The 26,016-nt window shown below is 47.1% G+C and overlaps 1 protein-coding gene and 1 pseudogene across 1 annotated transcript; one reads left to right on the top strand and one right to left on the bottom strand.

Annotated features, from left to right (window-relative positions):
- On the top strand, nt 1–15,705 carry LOC112889647 (annotated as a pseudogene).
- Nucleotides 6,756–7,463, bottom strand: LOC112890356 (cilia- and flagella-associated protein 91-like). The gene has a single exon (XM_025957259.1). It carries the CDS (start codon nt 7,461–7,463, stop codon nt 6,756–6,758), a length of 708 nt encoding a protein of 235 aa, XP_025813044.1.
- Nucleotides 15,706–26,016: the final 10,311 nt, after the last annotated feature.

The raw sequence follows: 26,016 nt of genomic DNA, 5'->3' as shown, positions 1-26,016 counted from the left end.
TTCAAATCTTGCAAGAATGTATAGCATGCCCTCACCCAACAAATCAGGCGGGTTTAGAACTTCTAAGCAGGGTTTATAATTTCTAAGCAGGATTTTATAACAAATTTGCTATTTTGAAAACGGCCCATTTGCACCAGAGTTACTAACTGGGCCATGAATTTCCTTGGGCCATGTTGGTCCACCCCAGCCTTGTTTGGCTCCTCACCTCACCGGAGCATGGTGGATACCGCCGCCGCCGCGCGCCGACGTGTCCCCTGCCTCCCCGTGAGGCGCCACCGGCCACCTCTTCCTCCCTAGCCGTCACCACCCCCTCCTTCCCGCGTGCCGCCGCGTCCTCTTCTTCCTCCCCCTCTGCCTTATCCCTCTCTTCCCGGCGGCCCGGGTATGGGGCCCATGGGAGCCGCGGACTCGGTGGTGGCACCGGCCACGGAGCCGTGGTGGCGCGCGGCGAGCCCCTGGACCAGAGCCCTCCGGCCGCGACACCATGGTCCGCCGGCCGCCCCCGCCGCCTCACAGCGTGGCGCAGCCAGCAGTGCCAGCGCGTCCTCGGTTCTCCCTCAATCCAGCACACTGAAATACGTGCTTCCATCTACACCTACCACCACGTCTGTAAGTAATCTTCTGCTGTTGTATGTTCTACCAGAATCTGGTAGATTCCATTAATTCTTTCCGGACGACGCATCAACTAACCAATTTGCAAGATTCGCTAGCTGAGGTTTGTGTATGCCTTTGCACTCGGTTTGTTTTGGAACTAGCATGCCTTAGCAGCTATCACATCTGCTAGCTTACATTAGGTGTTCAGAATAGGCTGTGGTGGTTTCGTTTTCACCACTATCTCACATTCGCAACTCACCGTCAGACAGAGATCGGAGGCAGGGACGGGACTGAGTTGGTCTACTTCAGAATAACACAGATTACATATACTCATTTTCTTGGCCCAACATATATGCAGTTATCACCATCAAGTAAGACAGCAACAATGCTGTGCCGATCCGTAGAAAAATCAAACGAAGACAATTATTAACATCGACAGCATGTAGCTCCAAAATTTATTTCCATCTAGTTTTGGTTGATGTCTTGCGAATGAGATTGTATGCAATAAGAATCTTTGCGCGTGGGCCCATTTTCGCCAATCTAGTGGTAGCCACCTAGCGATGAAAAGGGACAAATATGCTTCCCAATCACTCATCTGATGGAGTAAAAGTGCTGCTCACGCTCCAGTTAATACCTCTACTTTGCTGTTAAGACAAACTAATCTGTTCGTTACCTGTATTTTGCTGGTAAGACAGATTAATCTGTTCTGCTTCTGAACTGAAGACAGATTGATCACTTAGAAGTTGTGAAGCGCTCTTGCACCAATTCAGAAATCTCTTCCTAGCTAGATATTGTTAAATATATAAATGACTCTCTATATACCCATGAGACTCTCTATATGGCTCTCCATAAATATAGGACCATCTCCACAGACTGCTCTCTTTCTCAATTTCTCCAAGGTTAGTAACAGATATAAAGGTCAATTGACAAGTCTAACCAATGATGTGCAAAAGTTGAACGTTCTTCTCTCTCTGTCTCTTGTTTGCGCGTGATTTGAATATTTTGATCTCGTTCCCACTCCACTCTCCTCCCGGCGGTCCTAGATTGTGACTCCATGGTGGTGATGCCGGCGACAAGACGTGCAACGACAGGCTGATGAAGAAATCCGCACCCAGACCACTGGAATTCCCTTCTATTAATCAAGGCATGTGTGTCGAGGTGGACCCCTCAATGCACCGCGGCTTTCCCCATTTCTTCTTGTCCTATTTCATTCAACTTCCACTTGCTCATCATCATCCCAAGTCCGAACTGAATTCCTTGTCGTGCCAGCCTCACAGCCCCTCCTGTTCACGCCCTACGTGCAACCTTGCCGCAAGCCACCTCTGCTGTGGCTGTTCTGTTTTCATCTTGGGTCTTGACTTGTTCTCTTCCTTGTCTAGTTCGTCCATGCGTGTATGTATCCTTCTTCGGAAGCGACAACGTTGTACTGATCTGTTGAAAAACCAAACGATGGTTGATAGCTTCCGAAGGAGATTGTATGCAATGAGAAGAACCTTGCGCGTGGCCTCATTTTCGCCAATCGCTTTTCTTGATTGACCTCAAAATGCACTCCAATAAAAGCTGCACACTGTTAAACTGAGAGAGCACACAAAAAAGGGGAGGCGATGGAGGTTCTGATAGTGGTGAAAAGGGACAAATATGCTTCCCAATCTCACATCTGATAGAGTAAAAGTGCTGGTCGCGCTCCTCTTTGTTAGTAGCAGAATTTTCACTCTCATTGATAGTGAAGATGACACTAGGAGTTGGGAATTTTTATGGGTTTATTTCTCAAACTCTACCACAATGCCCTTCCCCTTCAAGGGGTTGGAGATACATACTTATAGGCTGCTAGCCAGCCAAGAATATGCTAGATGCTAGGCTAAGATGCCAAACTAGATGCTGTCCTAGATGCTAACTGCTGTCCTAAAAGCAGTCAAGATGCTGCTGTCCTAGCTGCTCTAAAAGCAGTCCAAGATGCTGAGAAAACCACCCTGCCCACAAAGACCAAGTACAGAGACTTATTCCCATCATTCTCTCCCTAAGTCTTGTGTGTCGTCTTGTGGGAAATCTGGAACATCCCGGTCTTGGAGTAGAGCTCCAGGAACCTGATCCTCCCAAGAGGCTTGGTGAGCAGGTCTGCAAGCTGGTCCTTGGTGTTGATGTAGCCTGCCTTGATGCTCCCTTCCTCCAAACAGCCTCGGATGAAGTGGTACCTCACCCGGATGTGCTTGCTCCGTTCATGGAAAACGGGGTTCTTTGCCAGGGCCAGAGCGGACTTGCTGTCCACTCGGAGATCCACCGCTCTAGCGTCTCTGCCGAGGAGATCACCGAGTAGTCGAGCGAGCTAGATCGCCTGAGTCGAAACGGTGGAGGCCGGCGATGTACTCGGCCTCGCAGCTGGACAGAGCTACCACCTACTGCTTGACCGACTGCCAGCTGACGAGGCACTTGCCAAAGAAGAAGAGGATCCCACTAGTGCTCTTGCTGGTGTCGATGTTGCCGGCATGGTCGCTGTCACTGTACCCAACGAAGTGTGCCGCTCCGGGGCACCTCGGGTAGTAGAGACCGTGGTCGAGAGTCCCCGCAACATAGCGGATGATCCTCTTCACAGCCTACTGGTGCTCCGTCGTCGGTCGCTGCATGAACCGACTAACGTAGCCGACGGAGAACGCCAAGTCCGGCCGTGTGTGGGCGAGGTAGCGAATGCTCCCCACAAGACGCCGGTACTGGGTAGCGTACACCTCCTCTGCCCTGCTATCACGGCTCAGCATCAGCCTCTCCTCCATCGCAGTGAGAGCTGGGTTGCAGTCGGTGAGCCCAGCTAGCTCAACGACGCGCTTGGCGTAGGCGGTCTGCCGAAGTGTGATCCCGGAGTCGTCCTGGTGCACCTCGATCCCCAGGTAGAAGGAGAGAGGCCCCAGGTCTCTTCCTTGAACGCCGCCACCTCCGCATCCTTGGTGCCGGTGATCACCAAGTCGTCGACGTAGACGCCCACCAGCAGGACATTTCCTCCATTGCCCTGCCGGTAGACGGCCGCCTCGTGCGGGCTTTGCTCGAAGCCCATCCTCCTGAGCGTGGAATCCAACTTGGCATTCCATGCTCTTGGTGCCTGCCGCAAGCCATAGAGGGCCTTGCGCAGGCGCAGCACCTTGCCCTCCTTGCCGGGGATCGCGAATCCCGGCGGCTGGTGCACGTAGACCTCCTCCTTCAAGTCGCCGTTAAGGAACGCCGACTTGACGTCCATGTGGTGGACATGCCAGCCCTCCTAGGCAGCCAGCACAAGGAGGAGTCGCACGGACTCCATCCGTGCCACGGGAGCGAAGGCATCGTCTAAGTCGATCCCCTCCCGCTGCAAGAAACCTCGTGCCACCAAGCGAGCCTTGTGCTTGATGATGGCGCCAACTTCATCCCTCTTCAGCTTGAACACCCACTTAAGGGTGATCGCGCGGTGACCACAAGGGAGATCAGCAAGCTCCCAGGTGCGGTTCTTCTCAACCGCATTCATCTCCGCCTTCATCGTGGCACGCCATGCCGCGTCTTTCTCGGCCTCTGCGAAGACGAAGGCTCGCCATCGTCACACGCAAGGTGCAACTGCCCCTCCAGGTCGTGAGGCACTAGTCCCGGCACTGGCTGGTCGCCGAGCAGGTCCTCCATCGTACGGTACCGCAACGGCTCGCCGTCGTAGCACGCGTCGATGTGCTCCTCATCGTGAGAGAGCTGGGTAGCGAACTCCACCGGGCTGGGCTCGACGTGAGCTAGTGCTGGAGTAGACATGCCCGGAGAAGTGGCTATCGGTGCTGGAGTGCATGGCGTTGCCGACTGAGGTGGAGCCGATGAGGAACTGGTCGTAGCCGAAGTCGTGGCTGGAGAGCGTAGTGTCGCCGGTTGTGGTGGAGTCAGCGAAGACGACCTCGTCGCAGCCCGAGTCCTGGCTGAAGAGCGTGGTGCTGCTGGGGTAGAAGGCGCCGGGGACGGTGAAGGCTCGGGGACTGGGGTAGGCATGCTCGTCGAAGAGGAGCTGCCTACTCCCCCAGCTCCCTCGAAGTGGAAGTACTCGACAGTGAAGTCGTCGTACGTCGAAGTCGAGCCGTCGTCCACCGCCTTGTCCCACGCCCATCCTCGGCCTTCGTTGAACACAACATCGCGCGCGGTGCGCACACGCTGTGTCTTCGGGTCGAGGATGCGGTAGGCTTTCGAGCCCTCGGTGTAGCCGATGAACACTCCCGGAGTGCTCCTGTCGTCGAGCTTGCTGATGTGGCCAAGCTCCTTGGCGAACGCGAGGCAGCCAAAGACCCGCAGGTGGGAGACCGCCGGCTTGCGCCCATGCCAGGCCTTGTATGGCGTCCTGCCGTCGAGTGCCTTGGTAGGCGAGCGGTTGAGGATGTAGACAGCCGTCACCATGGCCTCTCACCAGAAGACAGCCGGCATCCCCCTCTGCTTGAGGAGGGCCCGAGCCATCCCCACAACCGTCTGGTTGTGCTGCTCGACGACGCCGTTCTGCTGCGGGCTGTACGGCACGGAGTAGTGGCGCTGAATGCCTTCTTCAGCGCAGCACTCCGCCTCTGCCGCAGCCTGTGTGCGCCTGATGGAGTCCGCAGCCTCTCCCTTGCTGCCGAGGACCATCACCCACATGTAGCGGGAGTGGTCGTCGACGAGCAGCAGGAAGTAGTGTCGTCCTCCCGGTGTGGCCAGTGTCACCGGGCCACACAAGTCCCCGTGAACGAGATCGAGCCGCTCCTTGGCTCGGAAGCTCGCCTGGTGGGGAAACGAGAGCCGTCTCTGCTTCGTCAACACGCAGATGTCACAGAACTGCTCCACATGGTCGAGGCACGGCAGGCCTCGCACCATCTCCTTGGAAATGAGCCGCCTCAGGGTCTCGAAGTTGAGGTGCCCGAAGCGCTCGTGCCACTACCACGCCTCGTCGTCCCGACGAGCAGTGAGGCAGAGGGGTTGTGCCACCTGCACATGGAGAACGTAGAGACGATTTGCGCCCCTGGTTACCTTGGCAATAAGGCGACGCTGGCGATCCCAAATCCTCATAACTCCGTCCTCGACCATCACGCGCGAGCCGTTCTCATCTAGCTGTCCCACGCTGATGATGGAGTTCCTCAACGCGGGAATGTAGTAGACTCCGGTGAGCAGCCTGTGCTCACCAGACTTGGCGGTGAAGACCACGGAGCCGACGCCCTTGATCTCCACGTCGGAGGCATCTCCAAACCTGACGGAGCCTCGGACGTTGGAGTCAAGCTCGGTGAAGAACTCCCGTCGGCCAGTCATGTGGTGGGTGGCACCGGTGTTGAGGCACCACCCGTCGGTCTTGTCGTCGCCGGAGCCGTCGCCGAGAAGGGCGTGCGCCTTCGTCTCGTCAAGGTGGAGGAGAGCCGCTGCGGCCGGTGCCACTGGAGGTAGCTCGATGCTTGTGTGTGCCAGAAGCAGAGCTTGCTCCTCCTCCGCCGCCTGTGTGACGTGAGCCTGGCCGCGTCGTGGCTGTCGACAGTCCTTGGCCCAGTGGCCAGACTTGCCACAGTTGCGGCAAACATCGTCCTGTGCCAGCTTGCGCTCGCCCGACGGCGCCACCCTGGGCGCCTCCGCGCGTGCCATCCTCGGCACGTCCTCGTGACCCAGCCTGGGCGCCTACCTGCGCCTTGCGCGGCTTGCCGCGCTTGCGGCCGTCTGTCGTGGAAGAAGACTCCCCCTTCTTCCTGTCACCTCGGCAGACCTCCCACTGCTTTCCAGTGAAGTGGAGCTTGCTGCCAATGGTGACAGGGTCTGAGGAAAGCTGTGGCTCATCGGCGTCGACAACCTTGAGGCGACCAATCGCCTCCTCGATCGACATCGTGGAGAGGTCCACTGGAGACTTGACCGAGCGAACCATCTGCTTGTACTTCGGGGAGTGCAACGAAAGAGCTTCTCGATAGCTCTTTCCTTGTCGTAGGAGGCGTCGCCGAACTGCACTAGCTTGTGCATTAGGGTGTTGAGGCGGAAGGCGAAGTCCTCGAGGTCCTCACCCGGCTTGAATGCCAGGTTCTCCCACTTCTTGCGAAGTGTCTGCAGTGTAGACTTGCGGGCACGGTCGCTGCCGATGCGTGCCGCAGCGATGGCGTCCCAGGCCTCCTTGGCAGTCTCCTTCTGTGTGAGCAAGAACTGCATCTCGGGCGGGACTGCAGCAATGAGGGCGTCCATCACCGTCGATCCTCGTCGAAGTCGCCGTCGCCGTAGTAGACCGCCTCCCACAAGTGCCGCACCTGGAGCTTGATCCTCATGATCGCGGCCCACTCGACATAGTTGGTCTTGGTGAGGGTAGGCCACCCACCGTCCCTGACGACGGCCTGGACCCCGTAATGGCCTTGGCGCCGGTCTGGGGAGAGGGAGTCGCGCCGCCTGTGAAGGGCGTGCTCTCCGTCGAGCCCGCCGTGTCGTCGGTCACGGGCCATCTCAGCCTCTAGGTGAGTAACCCTCTCCCGCAACCGTTGGGCCTCCAACGCGCGGCCATCAGGTGCGCCTCCGCCTGGAGCGCCACCGCCGTGCGCGCCTCTGGGAGCACCGCCGCCATAGGTGTGCTCGGCTGCCCACCGCTCCGCACGCTCTCGAGATGCATCCATGGCCAGCAGCTCGAGGTCTGCGTCGGCGCTGTCGTCAGCACAGACGGAGCTGCTGGCGTTGCTGCGCAGAGCATCGGCCTCTGCTGCCGCCGCACGTGCTGCAGCCGCCGCTGTTTCCGCCTGCACCTCCGCTCTGGCTGCAGCCAGCTCCGCTGCTGCCAGCCTCGACGCCCTTGCCGCTGCGGCAGCGGTCTCTGCCCGCTCGCGCTCCTCCGCTGCAGCGAGTTCGGCCTCCTGCTGGCGCCGCACGTTCAAGGCGACCAAGTGCCGAGAGTGTCCTGCGGACATGGCGCGCTGCTGGGGGGCTGCTGCTGCTGCTGCTGTTGCATGGAGTGGATCCTCCATCAGACAAGCTACTGCTTGTCTGTACAGAGGAAGGGAATTGAGCAGGAGCAGCCGGAACTGCTGCTGCTGCTTCTGCTGCCGGCAGGGGCTGCTGCGAGGCTATGGAAGGGGATGAGCAGGAGATGTTTAGGCTACAGGATAGTACAGCTCTAGTACCGGTTGTTAGTAGCAGAATTTTCACTCTCATTGAGAGTGAAGATGACACTAGAAGTTGGGAATTTTTCTGGGTTTATTTCTCAAACTCTACCACAATGCCCTTCCCCTCCAAGGGGTTGGAGATACATACTTATAGGCTGCTAGCCAGCCAAGAATATACTAGATGCTAGTCTAAGATGCCAAACTAGATGCTGTCCTAGATGCTAACTGCTGTCCTAAAAGCAGTCAAGATGCTGCTGTCCTAGCTGCTTTAAAAGCAGTCTAAGATGCTGAGAAAACCACCCTGCCCACAAAGACCAAGTACAGAGACTTGTTCCCATCACTCTTGACACCTCTGCTATGAAAGCAAACTAATCTGTTCGTTACATGTATTTTGCTGGTAAGACAGACTTATCTGTTCTTACTTCTGAACTGAAGACAGTGACTACTTAGAAGTTGTGAAGCACTCTTGCACCAATTCAGAAATCTCTTCCTAGCTATATATAAAGGTCAATTGACCAGTCTAACAAATGATGTGCAAAAGTTGAACGTTTCTACTCCTCTCTATGTCTCTTGTTTGCGCTTGATTTGAATAATTTGATCCAGTTCTCACTCCAGTCTCTCCTCCTGGCGTCCCAGATTGTGACTCCACGGTGGCGATGCCCGCGACAAGACACGTAACGACAGGCTGATGAAAATTCCGCACCCAGAACTCTGGAATTCCCATCTGTATTAATCAACGCATGCGTGCCGAGGTGAGCCCCTCAATGCACTGCCGCTTTACTCATCTCTTCTTGTCCTATTTCGTTCTCTTCCACTCGCTCATCATCCTCGCCCAAGTCACAACTCAATCCTTGTTGTGCCAGCCTCACAGCCCCTCCTGGTCATGCCCTGGGTGCACCCTTGCCGGTAGCCACCTCTGCTGCGCTGTCCAAGAAGTTGCCACCTTGCCGGCTCACCCAGAGCTGCTCACCACCAGCGATATCATAGACGCTGGTCCTTCACCCTTCTTGTCCTCAATTGAAAGAAAACCCTGGTTGATTTGGAAGTAATTTTTCTGGGAATAAAAGGGTTAGCCCCCACTATTTTTCACTAAAGCGGCCACCTTGTCAGCAATCAAGTTCTAGAGTTTTTTTTTCCGGATCGAAGCTGCAAGTTCTTTTCAATCTGAATTTTATTTGAAGTTGTAATTGCACTTTCAGTTTCTCAAGACAAACGTTCCAAATATGTTCATGTGGCTGTTTGGCTCTGGAGTACAAAGTTAGGGATTACTGCTGAAAGCTCTTGAAATTTTTAGTTGACCGTTTTTTATTTGTGCTTACATTCTGGATTTGTGTTCAAATTCAAAACTCAAGTAGTTATCTAAGTTCAGATCCTTTTCATATGAAGGTTTTGGAGATCAAACTAAAGGAAGAGAGTTAACCATGGGCGCTGCTTTAATTTTCCAGTGCTTGCTTCGATGAACTCAAATCGCACGCCAAAGAAAACTGCAGACTGTCAAAACAGGAGCAAGCGCAGGAAGGGAGGCGATGGAGGCTGTGGTGGTGAGCGCAGTGCATGGTGCCATGGGCACTTTGCTTGCAAAGCTTGCCGCTTTGCTCACAGACAAATACAAGCTGGCTAAAGAAGCTAAGGGACAGATCATGTTCCTTAAAGCTGAGCTCGAGAGCATGTATGCCTTCCTGAAAAAGATGTCAAGCATGAAAAATCCTGACAAGCAAGATGAGTGGTGGGCAAAAGAGGTTCGTGAGTTGTCCTATGATATTGAGGACAGTGTGAACGAGTTCATGTTGTGTGTGGATCGCAAGTCCAGTAGCAAGCCACATGGATTTAAGGGGTTCATGGAAAGGAGCATGCACTTGTTGACAACCATAAACACTCGGATCAAGATCACCAAGGAGTTCGAGGACCTCAAGACCCGTGTCATGGAGGTTAGCCAGCGACGCATGAGGTACAAGGTTGATGATGTGGTCTCCAAGCCAAACAATATAACCATCGATCGCAACTTGTTGGCAATCCATGTAGAGACAATTGGGCTTGTGGGTATCGATGGGCCAAGGGACGAGCTGATTCATTTGATGGATGAAGAGGGTGGTGTGCCTGCACATGAGCTAAAGGTTTTCTCTATCGTGGGTTTTGGAGGTCTTGGAAAAACTACACTTGCAAATGAGATTTATCGCAAGTTAAAGGGGCAGTTCCATTGTCAAGCTTTTGTATCTGTGTCCCAGAAACCAAACATCAGGAAGATTTTGAGAACTATACTATCTGAAGTTGGTTTTAGAGCCCATGAGGACACCAACATAGAAACATGGGACAAGTCTGAATTTATTAGTGAACTGAAAACATTCCTCCTTGACAAGAGGTACGCCAGTGGATACAACCTATGTGGCCACTATGAAAAAAGTATTTATTTTTCTTTGAAGCCGTTCTTATTTAGCTTGGTAATATTCTGTACGTAAGATTCTAATGTATTGGTGTCTCTTCATTCAGCTTTGTTTGCTTACGGTTAATTTGTTTTCACCATATTCTATGCTTATATACTTTATCATATCCTTCAAAACTTTGATATCACACAAAGACCAGAGAAAAAAAATCAAAGTACAACTTTGGGAAGTTATAATTGTGAAATTTACTTTTCTTGTATGTTCTGCAAGTAACATTACTCAAATTACCATTTCAGTCCTCACCATTGCTAAGTTTAGAGATTAGGTATTAATACTAATTTCATGTAAAAATCAACACGAGCTATCTTTCATTCAATTTTAGTACTACATTGGTTATTCTGGCATCACCAGGGCTTGGCTAACATGCAATCTTATACAGATTTCTCCATTGTAACATAGCCACAATTAAAGTTTGTTTGATTGCTTTTCTTTTTGGTTTATGGTCTTCAGTGATATACATTTTACTTTGTCCTAATGCTTGTTATGCTTCGAATATCTTTATATGGTTTGCAGGTACTTCATTGTGATCGATGACATATGGGATGCCTCTGCATGGGATATTATTAGATGTGCTTTCCCGGAAAGCAGGAATGGTAGCAGAATAATAACAACTACACGAATTGAGACTGTAGGCAGGGCATGTTGCACTAATCACTCTGAATATGTTTACAAGATGAAGCAGCTTAGTGACCATGACTCAAAAAGTTTATTCTTCAAAAGAATATTCGGTTCAGAGGATGCTTGCACTCCGTATTTGAATGAAGTTTCAGCTAAAATTTTGAAAAAATGTGGTGGTTTGCTGCTTGCAATTACCACAATATCTAGCCTCCTTGCCAATGAGCCAAACAAATGGCAATATGTACTAAACTCTTTGGGATCCAGCTTGGAAATGTGTCCATGCTTGGAAGGTATGCGAGAAATATTGAACCTCAGCTACATGCATCTTCCTCTTGAAGACTTGCATGCTATATTTGGGTATTTATCCAGAGGACCACACAATCCGGAAGAAGGATTTGGTTAGGCAATGGGCAGCTGAAGGTTTTCCATGTAATGTTCGTGGCACAAATCTGGAGGATGTTGCAAATAGCTATTTCAATGAGCTCATCAACAGAAGTATGATTCAGCCAACCGAAATATTTAATGGTGAGGTGATTTTTTGTAGGGTACATGATATGATGCTTGATCTTATCGTACATAAATCTAGAAAAGAGAATTTTATCACTGTGATAGATGATATACAAGAGATGATAAGACAACACGACAAGATCCGTCGCCTCACACTCCACTTGGATGGTGTAATTGATGACAGAGTAGTGGCATCCGTCCAGCTATCCCAGATACGAACGCTAGCAAGATTTGGTACCTCTTCATATTTACCACCTTTTCAACTGTTCAAGCACCTTCGAGGTTTAGCAATCGAAATTGAAACTTCAGAAGGATCCCAATCGGAAGCGGTAATTGACTTAACTACACTTGCTTCAGTTGAGATACTTAAAGATTGAAACCAACTTGCATGCTGTAGTATTACCTAGTAAAATTGGGAATCTGCTGCAATTGGAAACATTTTATATTGGATTCAGATGTTACATTCACAATGAGAATTCATCAATAGACAAGATGATGAAGAGACGACTTAGGGAAGTTCTACGCGCCTGCCTTGAAAAACTTTGCAACCTCAAATATCTAACAGTGAGTTCTCCTATCATGAATCCCTCCTGGTGCTTGGACGTATTTAGTAAATTTCATCCTTCCTTCTGCCATCTCAAGGAATTCTGTTCATATGGAAGCTTGTTCTCGAGGATACCTCAGTGGATTGTACACCTCCATAACTTCTATGACCTGCAGCTACATGTTAAGGAGGTGTTAGAAGATGATGTTGGAATGCTTGCACAGTTGCACTCCCTAACCTTTCTCTTCTTGCACGTCAAAGGAGTTCCTGAAAACAAGATCATCGTCCGTGGAGGTGGATTCCATGTTCTGAAGCGTTTTATACTTGGCTGCTGTAGGGTATCATGCCTGACCTTCGAGGCAGGTGCGATGCCCAAGCTTGAAGAGCTGATGCTACGTTTCAATGCGCATGGATGGGACAATTACGGCGCTGCGCCTGCTGGCATTGAGCACCTTTCAGGCCTCAAGGAAATATTTATAGACATTGGGGGCGCTGGTGCCAAGGAATCCGTCAGAAGAGCTGCAGAGGCCGCGTTGAGGAATGCTACTGAGATGCACCCTGGTCGTCCTACTGCCCACATCGAGTGTGATGCACTTCCAGTTACCGTTTTGATGACAGTGAGCCCAGGGAGCAGGATGTCGACGTGGAAGATATGTACAAGGAGCAGCAGGACAACGCGGAGGATAAGTGCGATCGAGGAGCAAGAGCATGAAGTGAGCTGCAGCACTTGGAAGGCCAAATGCTCTGGTATGTATGCATGTACTACGCTTTTTTTTGGTTCCGTACCCAGGGGACGAGGCAGAAACAATTATCAGTTACACAGTCACTAACTCCTTTTGTTTGAGTTGTACCTCGTTTTGATTTCGTCGTGTCATGAATCATATATATATATATATATATATATATATATATATATATATATATATAAAAGACCGGTCTATTTAGCTCGCTGCGAGCTAAATAGTATTCAACGCATATGGTGGAGCCTTACCAAAAGCTCCTGCGGGCCTTCTTGGCGTAAAAGGCTGCATGTTTTGATGCCGCGGTAGTAAAAATCATAATTCATCAGTAAATCCGTCCCGCAACCGTAAAAATGAGTAGCACGTCCAATAAACAACTGATTTTTGTTGTTAGTTGGATCTAATCTATGTCCAGACAGCACATGCAAATTAAATCTCTCATCTGCCATGACCATGGAGTCTATATATTTTACGATCTTGTAAATCTTGTTATCGCAGCTGCTACGCTTTCCTATCGCCTTCGTCGTGGAGGCCGAGCTGGCGCAGTCGCATTTTTTTCTTATGCCATGGATGTCCGCTGGTTGGCATCTCCATCTTCGACAGCCATTGCCAGCACTATCACCAGAACACTACCGGATTTAGGCCGTTTGCCGAGTATCCCCGATTACACTCGGCAAAGCTTTTACAAGGTACGACCCTTCTAATGTCGATGATAGGTTTCGAACTCACGACCTCCTGCACATAAATAACTCCCTCTACCACTGCACCATTGGATCAAGTGTGTCAACATTACGTTTTTATTCTCCACATATTATAATTAACCGAGTGTAAATTATTTGTTTGAGATAGTAAATAAATTCAAATGAAAAGATTGTTAACTACAAAGTGGCATAACTTTTCGAGATCTACAACTTTTATTTTGATAGTTTCTTCATCCGAGATCGTTTACAAAATTTGAATTTCAAATTTAAAAACTTAAAACGTATTTTAATATGACACAATGATTTCAAATAAAAAAGTTGTCAACTACAAACTTTCATAACTTTTTGAGATCTACAACTTTAATTTTGATGGTTTTTCCATTCGAGGTCATTTGCAAAATTCAAATTTTAAATTTTCTAAATTCAGATGTAATTTTCGTTGACAAGATGACTTCAAATTAAAATGTTGCCAATTGTAAAATCTTATAACTTCTCAAGATCTATAAAATTTATTTTAGTTGTTTTGTTATTTTTTTATCTGACATGATAATTCTAATATTGTTCACAAATCTTATATCTCTCTCTTATAGTTTCATAAACTACGAGAGAGATATATATATTTTGTGAATAAATTTATATTTATTTTATCAAATGAAGAAATATCCAAAACAAGAATTGTGCATCTTGATGAGTTATATAACTTTGTAGTTGAAAATATTTTTATTTGAATTAATTTACTACTTCAAAATATGATTTGAAAATTATCTTTACCTAGTGCTCTAAAAACACTCGGCAAAGGGACTCTTTGCCGAGTGTCGAAAATTTTGCCGAGTGTCGAAAATGACACTCGGCAAAGACTCTCTTTGCCGAGTGCCCGAAGAAAAACACGCGGCAAAACATTTGACGCTCGGCAAAGATCTTTTTTTTTCGGTAGTGGAAGATGAACAAGCAAACAAGGGGGCGTCGTTTGGCGTTGGGTGGGGCCAGCACCATGCATTTGGATCACTCCTTGCATCTTGCCTGCATGCGAATGAATTAGGGTGAGCGAGCAGTTAGCACTTGCATGTGCGCATGCTAGCGTGAGGTTTGGAGAGGAATAAAAGCATGTGTTTAGAGGAGATCAGAGAGACAGCCATGCATGCATGCAATTTGAAACGTGATTCCAGGATGCTAAATATGTTAATAATTGTGAGGAGATCACGTGCAATAATAAACATTCTTTCATGAAAATTACTTTTCAAGTTAACTAATGGTAATTACCTCTCCTAATTTTGAACTCCTCTAAACCATCTCTCCTAATTTAAACTCCTAGTTTCAAGATAATAATTATTAAAGCACAAAAGTATTACTCTAAATTGTGAAAATCTACACTCAAAGATGGACAAAAATACTACTCTAATATGGGATAAACTGAGAGGACAATATTCACATGTTAAAACACATGTTGTTCCATATTATGTACGAGTATTTTTTGTTATGTTAGGAGTAATTTTCCATGCTGGCTAAAGGAGTATTTCAAATGTTAGGAATTTTTTCAAATATTGGGAGTATTTTCAATTGGCTAGAGTAGTATTTTCAAATGATAGGAGTATTTTATTCCTGATGTTAGGAGTATTTTTCAATTCACAAGAGTACTTTTTTCCAAATTTTTGGAGTAGTTTTCAAGTTTCAAGAGTATTTTTCAATTGACAGGAGTAATATTTTTGAATTGTGCATTCCTGATCATCCCGCGACCGATCCGTGACGGGTGCTTTCTGATCCAAACTTGATGGTAGTAAAAAAAAATAAAAGGTGGCCGTAAAAGCTAATTTTTACTATGCTGTGGTTGGAGTAAAAAAGCAGCCCTTCCTATTCTGTGGATAATATGGGTTCTACTATCGCAGGAGTAAAAAAGTGATCATTCCGTGACTTGATGGTATAAAAAAAGAGGTGGTCGTAAAAAGTTTTTTTCGCGTGAATATTGATCCGGTTGTGCCGATCTCCATGCACGGGCTCGTCATGATTTCGTGCCGAATGTGTTTGTCAACGTATTGGGGTGGGGCTGTGGACGTCGGGGCTGTAGACTATAGTGGTCGAGAAGCCATTGGTAATCTCTTGATCCATCGGCAATCTATTTCTGTGTTTGGGAGGTTGGCACCATGGAGATTGGGTGTGCTGTGGATGAAAGCACAGTAGCCGTATTTCTTATCATGGAAGTCTGTTGCTGGCCATCCATCTCTTGAGCCATGAATGCAGGGCATGCAAAATGTTTTGACCATGCGCCATGATGGATGAGCCATGAATCCAGGGCATGCAAAATGTTTTGACCATGAGCCATGGTGAATGAGCCATGAGTGCAGGGCATGCAAAATGTTTTGACCATGCGCCATGCATGGAATCTCCAATTATCCATTACAAGTACAATTGCAGCAAGAGAGGGATTTTAGGGGGCAGTTGAAACATGCATGCATGTCTATTAATGTGAGCGAGATTTGGGAGAGGGACATGCGGTTGCTTTGCTTCGTGACTGGATATTCATGCATCAGTATTTCGTTTAATAATGTTAAGTTCTACGATATTACTCCATTTGTATCCAAGGAATATTCCCTGTTAAAAAAATAATTTTCAAACATAGAGAAGTAATATCTACAGTAAGTTTAAGTAATTTTAAAATTTCAAGCAGTATTTTAATGAGTTCTGCAAGATTACTCCATTTGTATCGAAATATAATTTCTTGTTCAAAGAAGTAATTTTGAAACATAGAGAAGTAATATCTGCAATAACTTTAAGTAATTTAAAAGCTATTAGTTTTCTAGCTTGTTGAATTTTATTTTTCAATAAATATCTGGGATTATGGAAATCTTGAGACAACTCCGGCAATACCGAGGAAGAAATATTCATTGTTTGGAACAGTAAAAACCATTGGTGTGAGGAACTCAGAGCAGAGGAACTCGCGCGCAGAGCGTGATGATCTCGTCGTCGGTGAGCGGGCGGTGGCCCTCCTTGGGGAGCGTGATGTCCAGCAGTGTGTCCACGTACGAGTGCTGGAACATGGTCTCGCTCGTCGGCGCCTGGCCTTCCTCCTTGACCTGCCGCTTGTACGCGCGCTGCGCATTGATCAGCAGCACGAAGAGCTCCATCGGTCGCAGTCGAAGGGCGTGCGTGGCCTGGAGGCGCCCGCGGAAGATGTGCTTGGTGATGGATGGGAAGAAGAAGACACTCATCTGCTGGGAAATGTAAAGCAGCCAAGCGCGCTCGCCGTCCTCAAGGCTCGCACTGTAGGCTCGCCGAAGCACATGAGCACGAGGAGGCAGAACATGGTGTACTGGAACGCCTCCATGGCGTTGCCGGGCGCACCGGCACCCGCTTGCAACTTGTCCAGGAGGACGCCGCGCACCCAGGCGCGCGCAGGCGCGAACAGCCGGACACGCGATGGGTGCAGCGTCTCCGCGATGAGAAAATGTGGGAGGGACCAAGCCGCCGGCGGCTCGTCGGAGTGCGAGGGGTTAGGGCCAGCATCAGCCGTGACACCACGGAGAGGAGAACACGAAGAGAGAGAACGGAAGAATCTTAATTAAATGGTTGACAGATAGAGGTGAAGGGTGGGAACTTTATTTATACTGGATGGTTCGTAGTGGGGGAGTTTTTACGGTTTTGTTTCACGTACTTACGGTTTGGGAATTTTAGTTGGTTGTCGGAGGTTGGTGCCGCTCCGTCACGTGTTGAATATTATTTAAATCACAGTGTATCAAATAGATAATATATATACACACATCTTCCTTTATTCCTAGCTGAGCGCATTATACACGTGCCGAGTAGTATTGGGTAGCACTGCGTTTTTAGTTGAAACGAATGGAGTTTGCATCGACTGTTGTGCCATAGGATCTCGTCAGCAAGCCATCGAAGCTTCGTCCTCGCGTCTTTATCGGAGCATTTGGAGCTTTCACCGACTTCATTTGCTGCCCACGGGCTGCGTCGACCGCAGAGTTGTATCTCTGCCTTGTTAGTTCTATATATGTATCTGTTGTTGGATTGAGTCTATATATGGAGAGAAATTTCAATATTTAACATCTAATTTGCACGGCTCACCTCTTTTAACATCCAATTCGCGAGCTTTTCAAAATATACTATCCGCATGCAAATTCTTTTGATTTGGAGGATTTCCTCATTTGATTTTGCTATTCTTTTCGTTTTCATTTTTCAGAGCAAATGAACTTGACCAATCGATTAGAATTGATTGGATCGGATCGATCCAGCCAGCCTTCTCCTCCTCTCCCGTGCTCCTCTCTGTTCGTGGCACTCTTCTTCTCTCGATCGCAGCTGCTCCAGGCGGAACAGGAGCTCCGCCGCCTACCGGCCCAAGGTGCTCCCGCTGCTCTCCCTCCCCAAGGCCTCCCGCGCGGCCCTCGGCCGCCGGCTGCCGCTGCTCCCCCTCCCCGAGGCTTCCCTGCCACGGCTGCCGGTGTTGCCCTTCCGCTGGTGCCTGACAACCTCGGTGGAGTCCGTTCAGCCGGTTCCCGCGCGCCCGATGACCTTGCTGGGAGACAGCTTTGGCCGCCGGCGGCGGGCGGTTCCGCCTCTCCTTGCGACGAGAGAAGAAGAGAGAGATGGACAGAGGAGAGAAGCACGGGAGAGGAGGAGAGGGCCGGCTGGATGATTCGATCCAATCGATTGGGTCAGGGCAAATGGGGAGTTCAGGTGCTCTGGAAAATGAAAACGAAAAAGAAAATCGCGAAATCAAAAAAGGAGGAAATCCTTTTAAGTTGAAAGAATTCGCATGCGGAGGATTATATTTTGAAAGTTTCGCGAATTGAATGTTTGAAGTGAAGCACGCAAACTGAATGCCAAATATCGTGTATACGTATATATATATATCCTATTCTTAATCATAGGATCACCTACCTATAGGGATAGTGCTTCAGGCGCGAGGGAAGTTATTCAGCTCAGGAATAGGAAGGTAATCAGCGCATGTAATGGGAAACAATCCTTGCCAAAATGCCAGGCGCGAGGGAAGTAGGCAGCTTAGGAATAGGAAGATAATCAATTTGCTTTCCATAAAAACAGGTACGTGATTGCATGGATCTTTAGAAAGTAAATTGCGGTGACTTCGAAAAAAGAGGCGCATGATTGCATGTATCAATGGAAAGTAAATTATGAAGGATCAATTTGTTTCCAAAAGTCAGGCGCCTGATGGCATGTTACAATAGAAAGTAAAGTGCTGGTAGGGTGTGTGGGTAGACGAAAGTGTTTGGTGTAAAGGGTAATAGGATTTTGACAGAATCATTTTCCTTCAAACAAAAATGTGGATCTACACCTCTTTCGTCAAATTCTTTGGCCTGGCAAGTGGGGTCTCTGTAAGGAGTAAGGTGAATCTAATCTTGGTGAGAAATGGTTTAAATGTTTTAACTTGTATAATATAAATTCTTCTAGTTAACCGATTATTCTGGAAAAAGAATCTACGGTAAAAGAATTTTTCACTCTCTATCTATTTGTTGCATCACTTCCCAAAACCAATTGTTTATTTGTAGTCTTGAAAGCGTACTTGTAAAACCAATTAAGATGCAAAACACTCGAATAATGAACGGAGCGGATCGAGCACACTACTACAAAAATGACTTATATAGGGATGTCCTATTTTTTCTAGCACACTACTACAAAAATGACTTATAGGAATGTCCTATTTTTCTAGGAGTGGCCCAAAAGATAACCTGCTCCTACAAATGCCACTAACTGAAATGCATATTCATATGCATACAAATGACACTAACATAATCCCAGAAAGAAATGGCTTGCCGTGCCGGTTCTCAAAAAAAATTCATTACCATGGGTTTTGGCTTTGTGATCAAGGGCGCAAATAGTTATTGCCGCAAAAATCGGACGATGAACAATACGGAGCACGACACGTTCAGGCTGCGAGCTCTGCTTATCTTCGGTGTAGGTCCTGCTATCGAGGTTCTGGATGTACCAGTCAATTTCACCAACAATTAATAAGGAGAAAGAAATTTAATCAGTAAACAATCAGAAACGCATCGGCTGGATTTCATAAAGACGCATTGGCCATGAAATCCGATGCACAGATCAAACTATCGGCTATAGAGCTGACTCATTAGAACAAATAAATCTAAAGACAAACTCCATAGTAAAGAAATGCATCTAGCCGATAAGACTGAATCTAATTGTCACTATCAGTCGGATCGGATGTAACCGAGATAGCGCTGACAGCAGGACGATGGATGAAATAGAATTAGCGATGAATCTAATTAAGATGATGATTATCCTTTTTAATATTTGTTAAAATTATCTAGATCAAAATTAAATCAGCTTTTAGATGTGCAATAGAATCTTCAGTATACTGAGGCGATAAAAGCTTGATCAAGATGAGATAAATTATGAAATCTATTAAGATCCAAAAAGAGATCGGATGATGTAGCCTTACAAGAACTTGATAAAATCGGTAAACAAGCAAGAGATGGGACAATGCAGCCTACAAGCTTTCGAGAACTCCATAAATTAGTAGATTAAACTAGACGAAACTACAACGATACCTCGGTAATTAAAGCCTAGAAAATCCGATAAGACACAAACTTACCAATAAGCCGGAGATCAAGTCAATGCAGCCTACTTGCTGAAGAATTCGCCGTTGCTCCTACGGTTTTGGCGAAATGCCTAGAAAAGTTATATTGATTGATGATTCTTTTTACAGACCTTGGCTACTGCTATTTATACTCCAAAACTAAAGACTCCTGATCGATTATGATCTGTTACAAACTTGACTAAAAATAAACTACTACTATATCTCTAAGACTCTATAAAAGGAAGTCAGACTCTCGTGAAATCTTCTGCTGACCTCATCCCCCAGTCCGATTCGAATTGTATCCAGCCGTTTCCTTGACCGAGTCCACGTCGCTTTTGACCAGCGCCACATCATCTTTGACCAGATTATCTGACCATTTTGACCCGAACACCCAAATGGCTCTCTCTGGATTCTCCATCGGCTTCATTCTTCTTCTACCAATATTTTTGCAAAATTTTAGCGTCAACACATGCCCCTCAATTTTGGAATAAATATAATTTTGTTCCGAAATTCATGCAAGTCATGATGATTTCTTGCCCAAATTGACTTCAAACAGCGCCTCGATCTCCACCACACTGATCGGTCTTTTAAAATATGTCGTTAGGTTCCTCGACCTCCGAGCCATTACTGGGTTTATCCCTTTAAAACCCACTCATGCACGCTTCATCCCCTTCTTGCTCCTCCTTCTCTACTTAGAAACCTCCGCCGTGGTTCTCGCTCAAGTTCGCCGTCAATCATGTCCGCATTCATCCGCCTGTCCGTCATCTTCAACCTCCACGTGGCGATCTTTCACCAACCTTCGCCAAACTCATCACAATAGACCTCTTCATCACCAATGGGGGCTCCAGGCTCTTCCTCTGGCAGCCCCGGGCTCTTCGTCCATGGTTGTTCTGAGCATCCCAGAGGTAAAGAACCATCCCTCTCTTTTCTTCATCATTTTCCCATGTTTTCGCCGATTCATCTATTAGGATTACTAGAATCATATCTTAGTTTCCTCCTCCCTTTTTTCTGCTCGGCGTAGAATTTGAAGAACAAGATTTTGATTCACAGAGAGGAAGGATCTTCTTTTCTTTACTTAGGTCCGATAGGCAACCCCGACCCCACAGAGTTCATAAACCTAGAAACCAATCGGCTCCCGTATAAACATGCTTCCATGGACATAGCCGATTGTAGTCAGAGTTTTAGATCTTGGCCTAGTCTAGTACCGGGATGGAGGAACAGGTATATGCGCATGGCCAACTCCAAGAGAACCTTCTGGGATGAACATGATTTGGACCAATGCATAACCCTTTCCTTAGCCGATATGGGCAAAAATGAGAACCTCCTTATAGCATCCTCTCACTTCTGGTCTGATGCGCTTAACGCCTTCATGTTTGGCAATGGGCTGATAGCTCCAACACTCCTGGATGTGGTTATGCTCACCGGCCTCGACATATCAGAAGACGATAGGCCCTTTTACCACTATCACCAAACCAACTCATCAGCTAGTGACCAAGAGCGTGGGTGGTGGAAAGGCTATATCGCCGAACACGCTAGAACAGGAACCATCGAGAGCAAGGAACATACATCTTTTCTGAACATGTGGCTAGAAAAATTCATTTTCTATGGATCGACTTGTGGGCCTACCACCAACATGCAGGCGATAGCAGAAAGACTTGCCATCGGCAATATAGTTCCCTTAGGATAGCATCTGCTGGGAGCCGTTTATCACCTACTGCACCAAGTATCGGCTAGACTAGCGACCAACCAATCACCCAGCAACCTTGGTGGCCCTTGGTGGTTTATCCAGCTTTGGTTAAATATGCACATATACAAAGCCATCGGCGAGAAGATCATCGACCGTAACTTTCCAAACGACCACCGTGAAGATGAAGAACCGAGCCGACGCCGATGCACATCATATGGAGAGGATGCATTGTCTATTCCTTATGAATGGTTAGCACTGGGCAAAGTGGTTGGATTCTTCAAATCAGTTTATAATGGTTTCAAAGAAGATGCCACCATTTGGAATGCATATGAGGAAAATATGAATCACTTCGAGAGGCCACTCCTCTTCAAACTTGACCAAGTATGCAACCCAGAAGATGCTAGCAAGAAAAATTTTCAAATAGCATACACTCCATGCATTCTGCCGACCAACTTCTCTTCTGCGAAGAATCGGCCATACTCTTACGAGTTCTATCATCCATCGGTATCAGCACGACAACTTGGTTTCGGCCAGCTGTCGATTCATCTCTTCTTCGCAGACCGGATCCAACACCGGAACATTCTGAGCTCAGCTTTGGAGTATAGTCGGATAAAAGCCTTGACTGACGTTCTCACTGATGTTGATTTGACCGAGTGGGCTCCATCCCTCTTCCATTCGTCACAGTACAAATCTTGGTGGCTCGAATGGAAGCTTCATATCCAGAATTGGACAGTTTCTTACTACTGCACTGAGATTGATTTGGAACATGTTTCTATGACTAACGAGGTCTAGTCAGTTTTTCCTTCCATCTGTTAATCAGTTCTTCTACCATTGTTATTTACTTCCTTATTTCATCATCTTCGGAGTATTGAAACAGCACTGTCGACCAAGAGTACCAGCGATAAGCCGATTGTTTATGCTCCAATGATGGACAAACCCCTAATCGGCTGTGATGCTCCATCCGTGAGTGAATTTATGAGTGGAAAGCGATCATGCAGCACCAATACCATGACTTCTAGGAAGAGAAAGAAGACGACCGATGCATCTAAATCGGCTGCAGCGGCTCCTGCCCCAGACATCCCGACCATGGCAGCCACTCTGATCCAAGCTGTTCAGGTATTCTTAAGCCGATTATAATAACTCCATCATTTATTGCAATGCATCACCCCGTTTATACTTTTAGGAATCGGGCATAGCACTCCCTCAGTCGGCTCTTCCGACTGCTCCAACAGAAAACCCCGCCTCATCAGCTCCTCAAGAACATGCTTCATCCCCCACTCCGGCTTCTGATCTAGATCAACAAGCTAGAGAGGTATATATAGCAGCTGAACTCAATAAATCCCAAGCAAGGCTAAACAAAGCTTTCACAAAATATCTCCGAGCTAAGTCAACTGAACAGGCATCGGCATCGGCACTCGACAAGAACCCTCCTGCTGTTGAAGACGTATCACCGAACACAGAGGATGATGGCATGGCAATCCCTGAAGATCATCCAACATTTGATGAAACGGTACGTTATCCGATTCTCTGAAGCCTATTCTTACTTGTATCGGACCTTTTCCTTTGTTTCTTGCTTACCAGACAACCCAGATGATTTCGAGGTTGGTCAACTTGTCCCCGACTCTTTCTCCAACAAGAAATATTCCATTAATAACGTAGAGAAAGGAATGGACCCCAGAACCATCGACAACCACTGAACCTATGCCAAATGTCCCTTCTTCATTGGCCATCATTCCTCTTAGCTCCCCAGTTGCTATCTTCAATTTTGAGGTGGAACTCCGATGGAAACATGTATTTTCCTTGGCCTCACTTGTACTTTACTTTAATAACTTGTCTGGCTAATACTTGCTTGAATCTCTATTGCAGGAACAAGACACACCCTCGAGCAGTCTCTTCTCCTCCGATTCGGAAGCAACAATCAATGAGGAAGAAACTAGCTCCCGCCAAGCTTTTAGCCTGCTATATGACGAAGCCAAAGCCAAGCTCCAAGATATGCTTCAACTCCTCGATCAAGATATAAGCATACTGGTGCAGGATGTCGAGACGATTCGATCCATCCTTCATGATGTGAAGAATTCGCTAACTCCTAAGTTGGCATCGTCTCTTACCCCCGCAGCTTACATCGAAGGTCATCAACCTCAAGTCTTGGAGGCGAAGAAATGAATAGCCGATCGTACTACGCGCTGAAGTTAGAAGGAAGCAAACAGGGCTTAGGCCAAGGAAGCCAAGAAAAAAGTCTCCAATATAGAAGCCTCATCGCTCTCATCTCCACAGAACTTGATTGGCTAAAAGCCAAAGAAGCAGAACATCTTGCAGAGCTTAAAAAGACACAAGAAGCAATCAAAGCCGAGAAGGCAAGGTTGGAATGCATCCCGGCTCTCGTCAGCCAAGCCAAAGATGAGTATTAAGCCTTCACTCGTCAAGCCAAGTTGCATTATAGTACTGCAAAATCAATCCCCCGGTTCAGACGTAGAAGATCAACAGAAGATCGCCGATGTGCACACCATCCACCTGTGTGCGGTAGAAGCAATCCAGAAAACCTTAGGATTGCTATAAAACATTCAGCCGCATTGCTGGCTTTAAAACTTTTGACGCTTTTGTGCCCTGCGCGGCAAGTCTGATACTTTGGTATGATGAGCCCTTCTGGTGAAGAATGAACACTAGATGTAAATATTTTTGCTCTAGTGGCGATACTTGTCGCATCAGCTATTTCTTAGTCGACGTCTTCTTATTTTACATCAGCTTCCAGGAATTCACCCAAACGCTAGGAAAGTATTTCTTCTAAGTATTTCCCATTTAGTGCCTTAGGAAGTTTCTCCCCTTCCAACATTTCAATCATATAGGCATTGTCAGGCAAACATTGTTTTATCCGATAAGGACCTTCCCAATTAGGCGACCATTTACCAAACCGAACATCTTTTGTCCCTATTGACAAGATCAACTTCCAAATCAAATCCTCTTCCTAAAATGTCTTACGGTTAACCTTTTTATCATAAGCCCTGGCAACCTTTCATTTATTTGCTTCAATGCTTCCTAATGCTCACAGCAGATGTCCCACTAGTTCTCCTAATTTGTCAATCATCAAATTCTTATAACCATCGTCTGTTAACTGATTTTGAAGGGCCAATTGTCTTGAACCAGTTTTCAACTCCCAAGGAAGCACTGCCTCGTGTTTGTAGACTAATTGATAAGGTGGTGTCTTCATAGCACCATGACAAGGCATCCGATAATCCCACAATGCCTCTGGTAAGAAATCATGCCACTTCCTCGGATGCTCATCGACTTTGCGCTTGATCAGTTTAATCAAACTTTTATTTGAAGCTTCTGCTTGTCCATTGGCCTAGACATAGTATTGTGAAGAATTTAACAATTTAATCCCCAGACTAGCAGCAAAATTCTTGAACTCATCACATGTGAACATCGTCCCTTGATCCGTGGTAATCATTTGCGGGATTCCAAATCGGTAGACTATGTGCTCCTTGATGAATGCAATTATATCCTTTGGCATAGCCATTTTCAATGAGATCGCTTCTACCCACTTGGTAAAATAATCCGTTGCTGCCAGGATAAACTTATGCCCTTTGCTAGATGATGGATATATCTGGCCGATCAAGTCAATCCCCCATCCTCTAAATGGCCATGGCTTTACTATCGGTTCATAGCCGATGCTGGAACCCTTTGGGCATCGTCGAACTTCTAACACTCTTGGCATCCCCTATAGTACCTGAAACAATCTTCCAGCATCATTGGCCAAAAATATCCACTGTGTCGGATTACCCATTTCATTTTGTAGGCCGATTGGTGAGCCCTACAGATACCCTTGTGTACTTCATCCATAATCAATTTGGTTTCTTCTTTACTCAAGCATTTAAGCAAAATCCCATCAATCGTCCGATAATATAAATCTTCTTCCAAGAGAATGTATTTTAAAGGTTTGTGCCGTATCTTCCTGGGTACCCTCTGCAATGGATCCTTCAAATAATCCATGATCTCTTTCCTCCAATCATCAGCAGCCAAATCATCAAATAACATATTGGCTTTTCGCCGATAACCATAGGCAGTTTGGGCTAGCCAATTCGCCTCTTTGTTTGCGCCTTGGGAATGTGCTGTATCATCATAGACATGAACTCATCTAACAACTGTTGTCATTCTTCAAAATATTCAAGGAGAACCTCATTGTTGCACTCATATTTGCTGATCAGTTGATTGACCACCAGTTGTAAATCGCCAAAAATTTCTACTATATCGGCTTTTACTTCTTTTAACAACTTGATGCCTCTGAGAATTGTCAAATACTTTGCTTGATTATTTATGCAATCGGGATCAATCGGATAGGCAAACTCAAAACTTGCCCCTCCCCCCCGAGGTGATACCAGCAGTAGGCGATTCCACATCCTTGGTTACATGATGATCCATCAAAGAACATTGTCCAAGGCATCAGCTCCACGAACCCTTCTTGTTGACAATTAGCTATGGCCTACCCATTCACTGCCTTTGCCGGCTCATACCATAGATCAAACTGTGTGAGAGCCAGAATCCACTTTCCGGTTCTACCTTTTAAAATCGG

The sequence above is a fragment of the Panicum hallii genome, chromosome 4 (genome assembly GCF_002211085.1).
Source record: "Panicum hallii strain FIL2 chromosome 4, PHallii_v3.1, whole genome shotgun sequence".
Classification (NCBI taxonomy): Eukaryota; Viridiplantae; Streptophyta; class Magnoliopsida; order Poales; family Poaceae; genus Panicum; species Panicum hallii.
The sequence above is the reverse complement of the archived record's forward strand: the minus strand, read 5'-3'. Positions and strand labels throughout refer to the sequence as shown.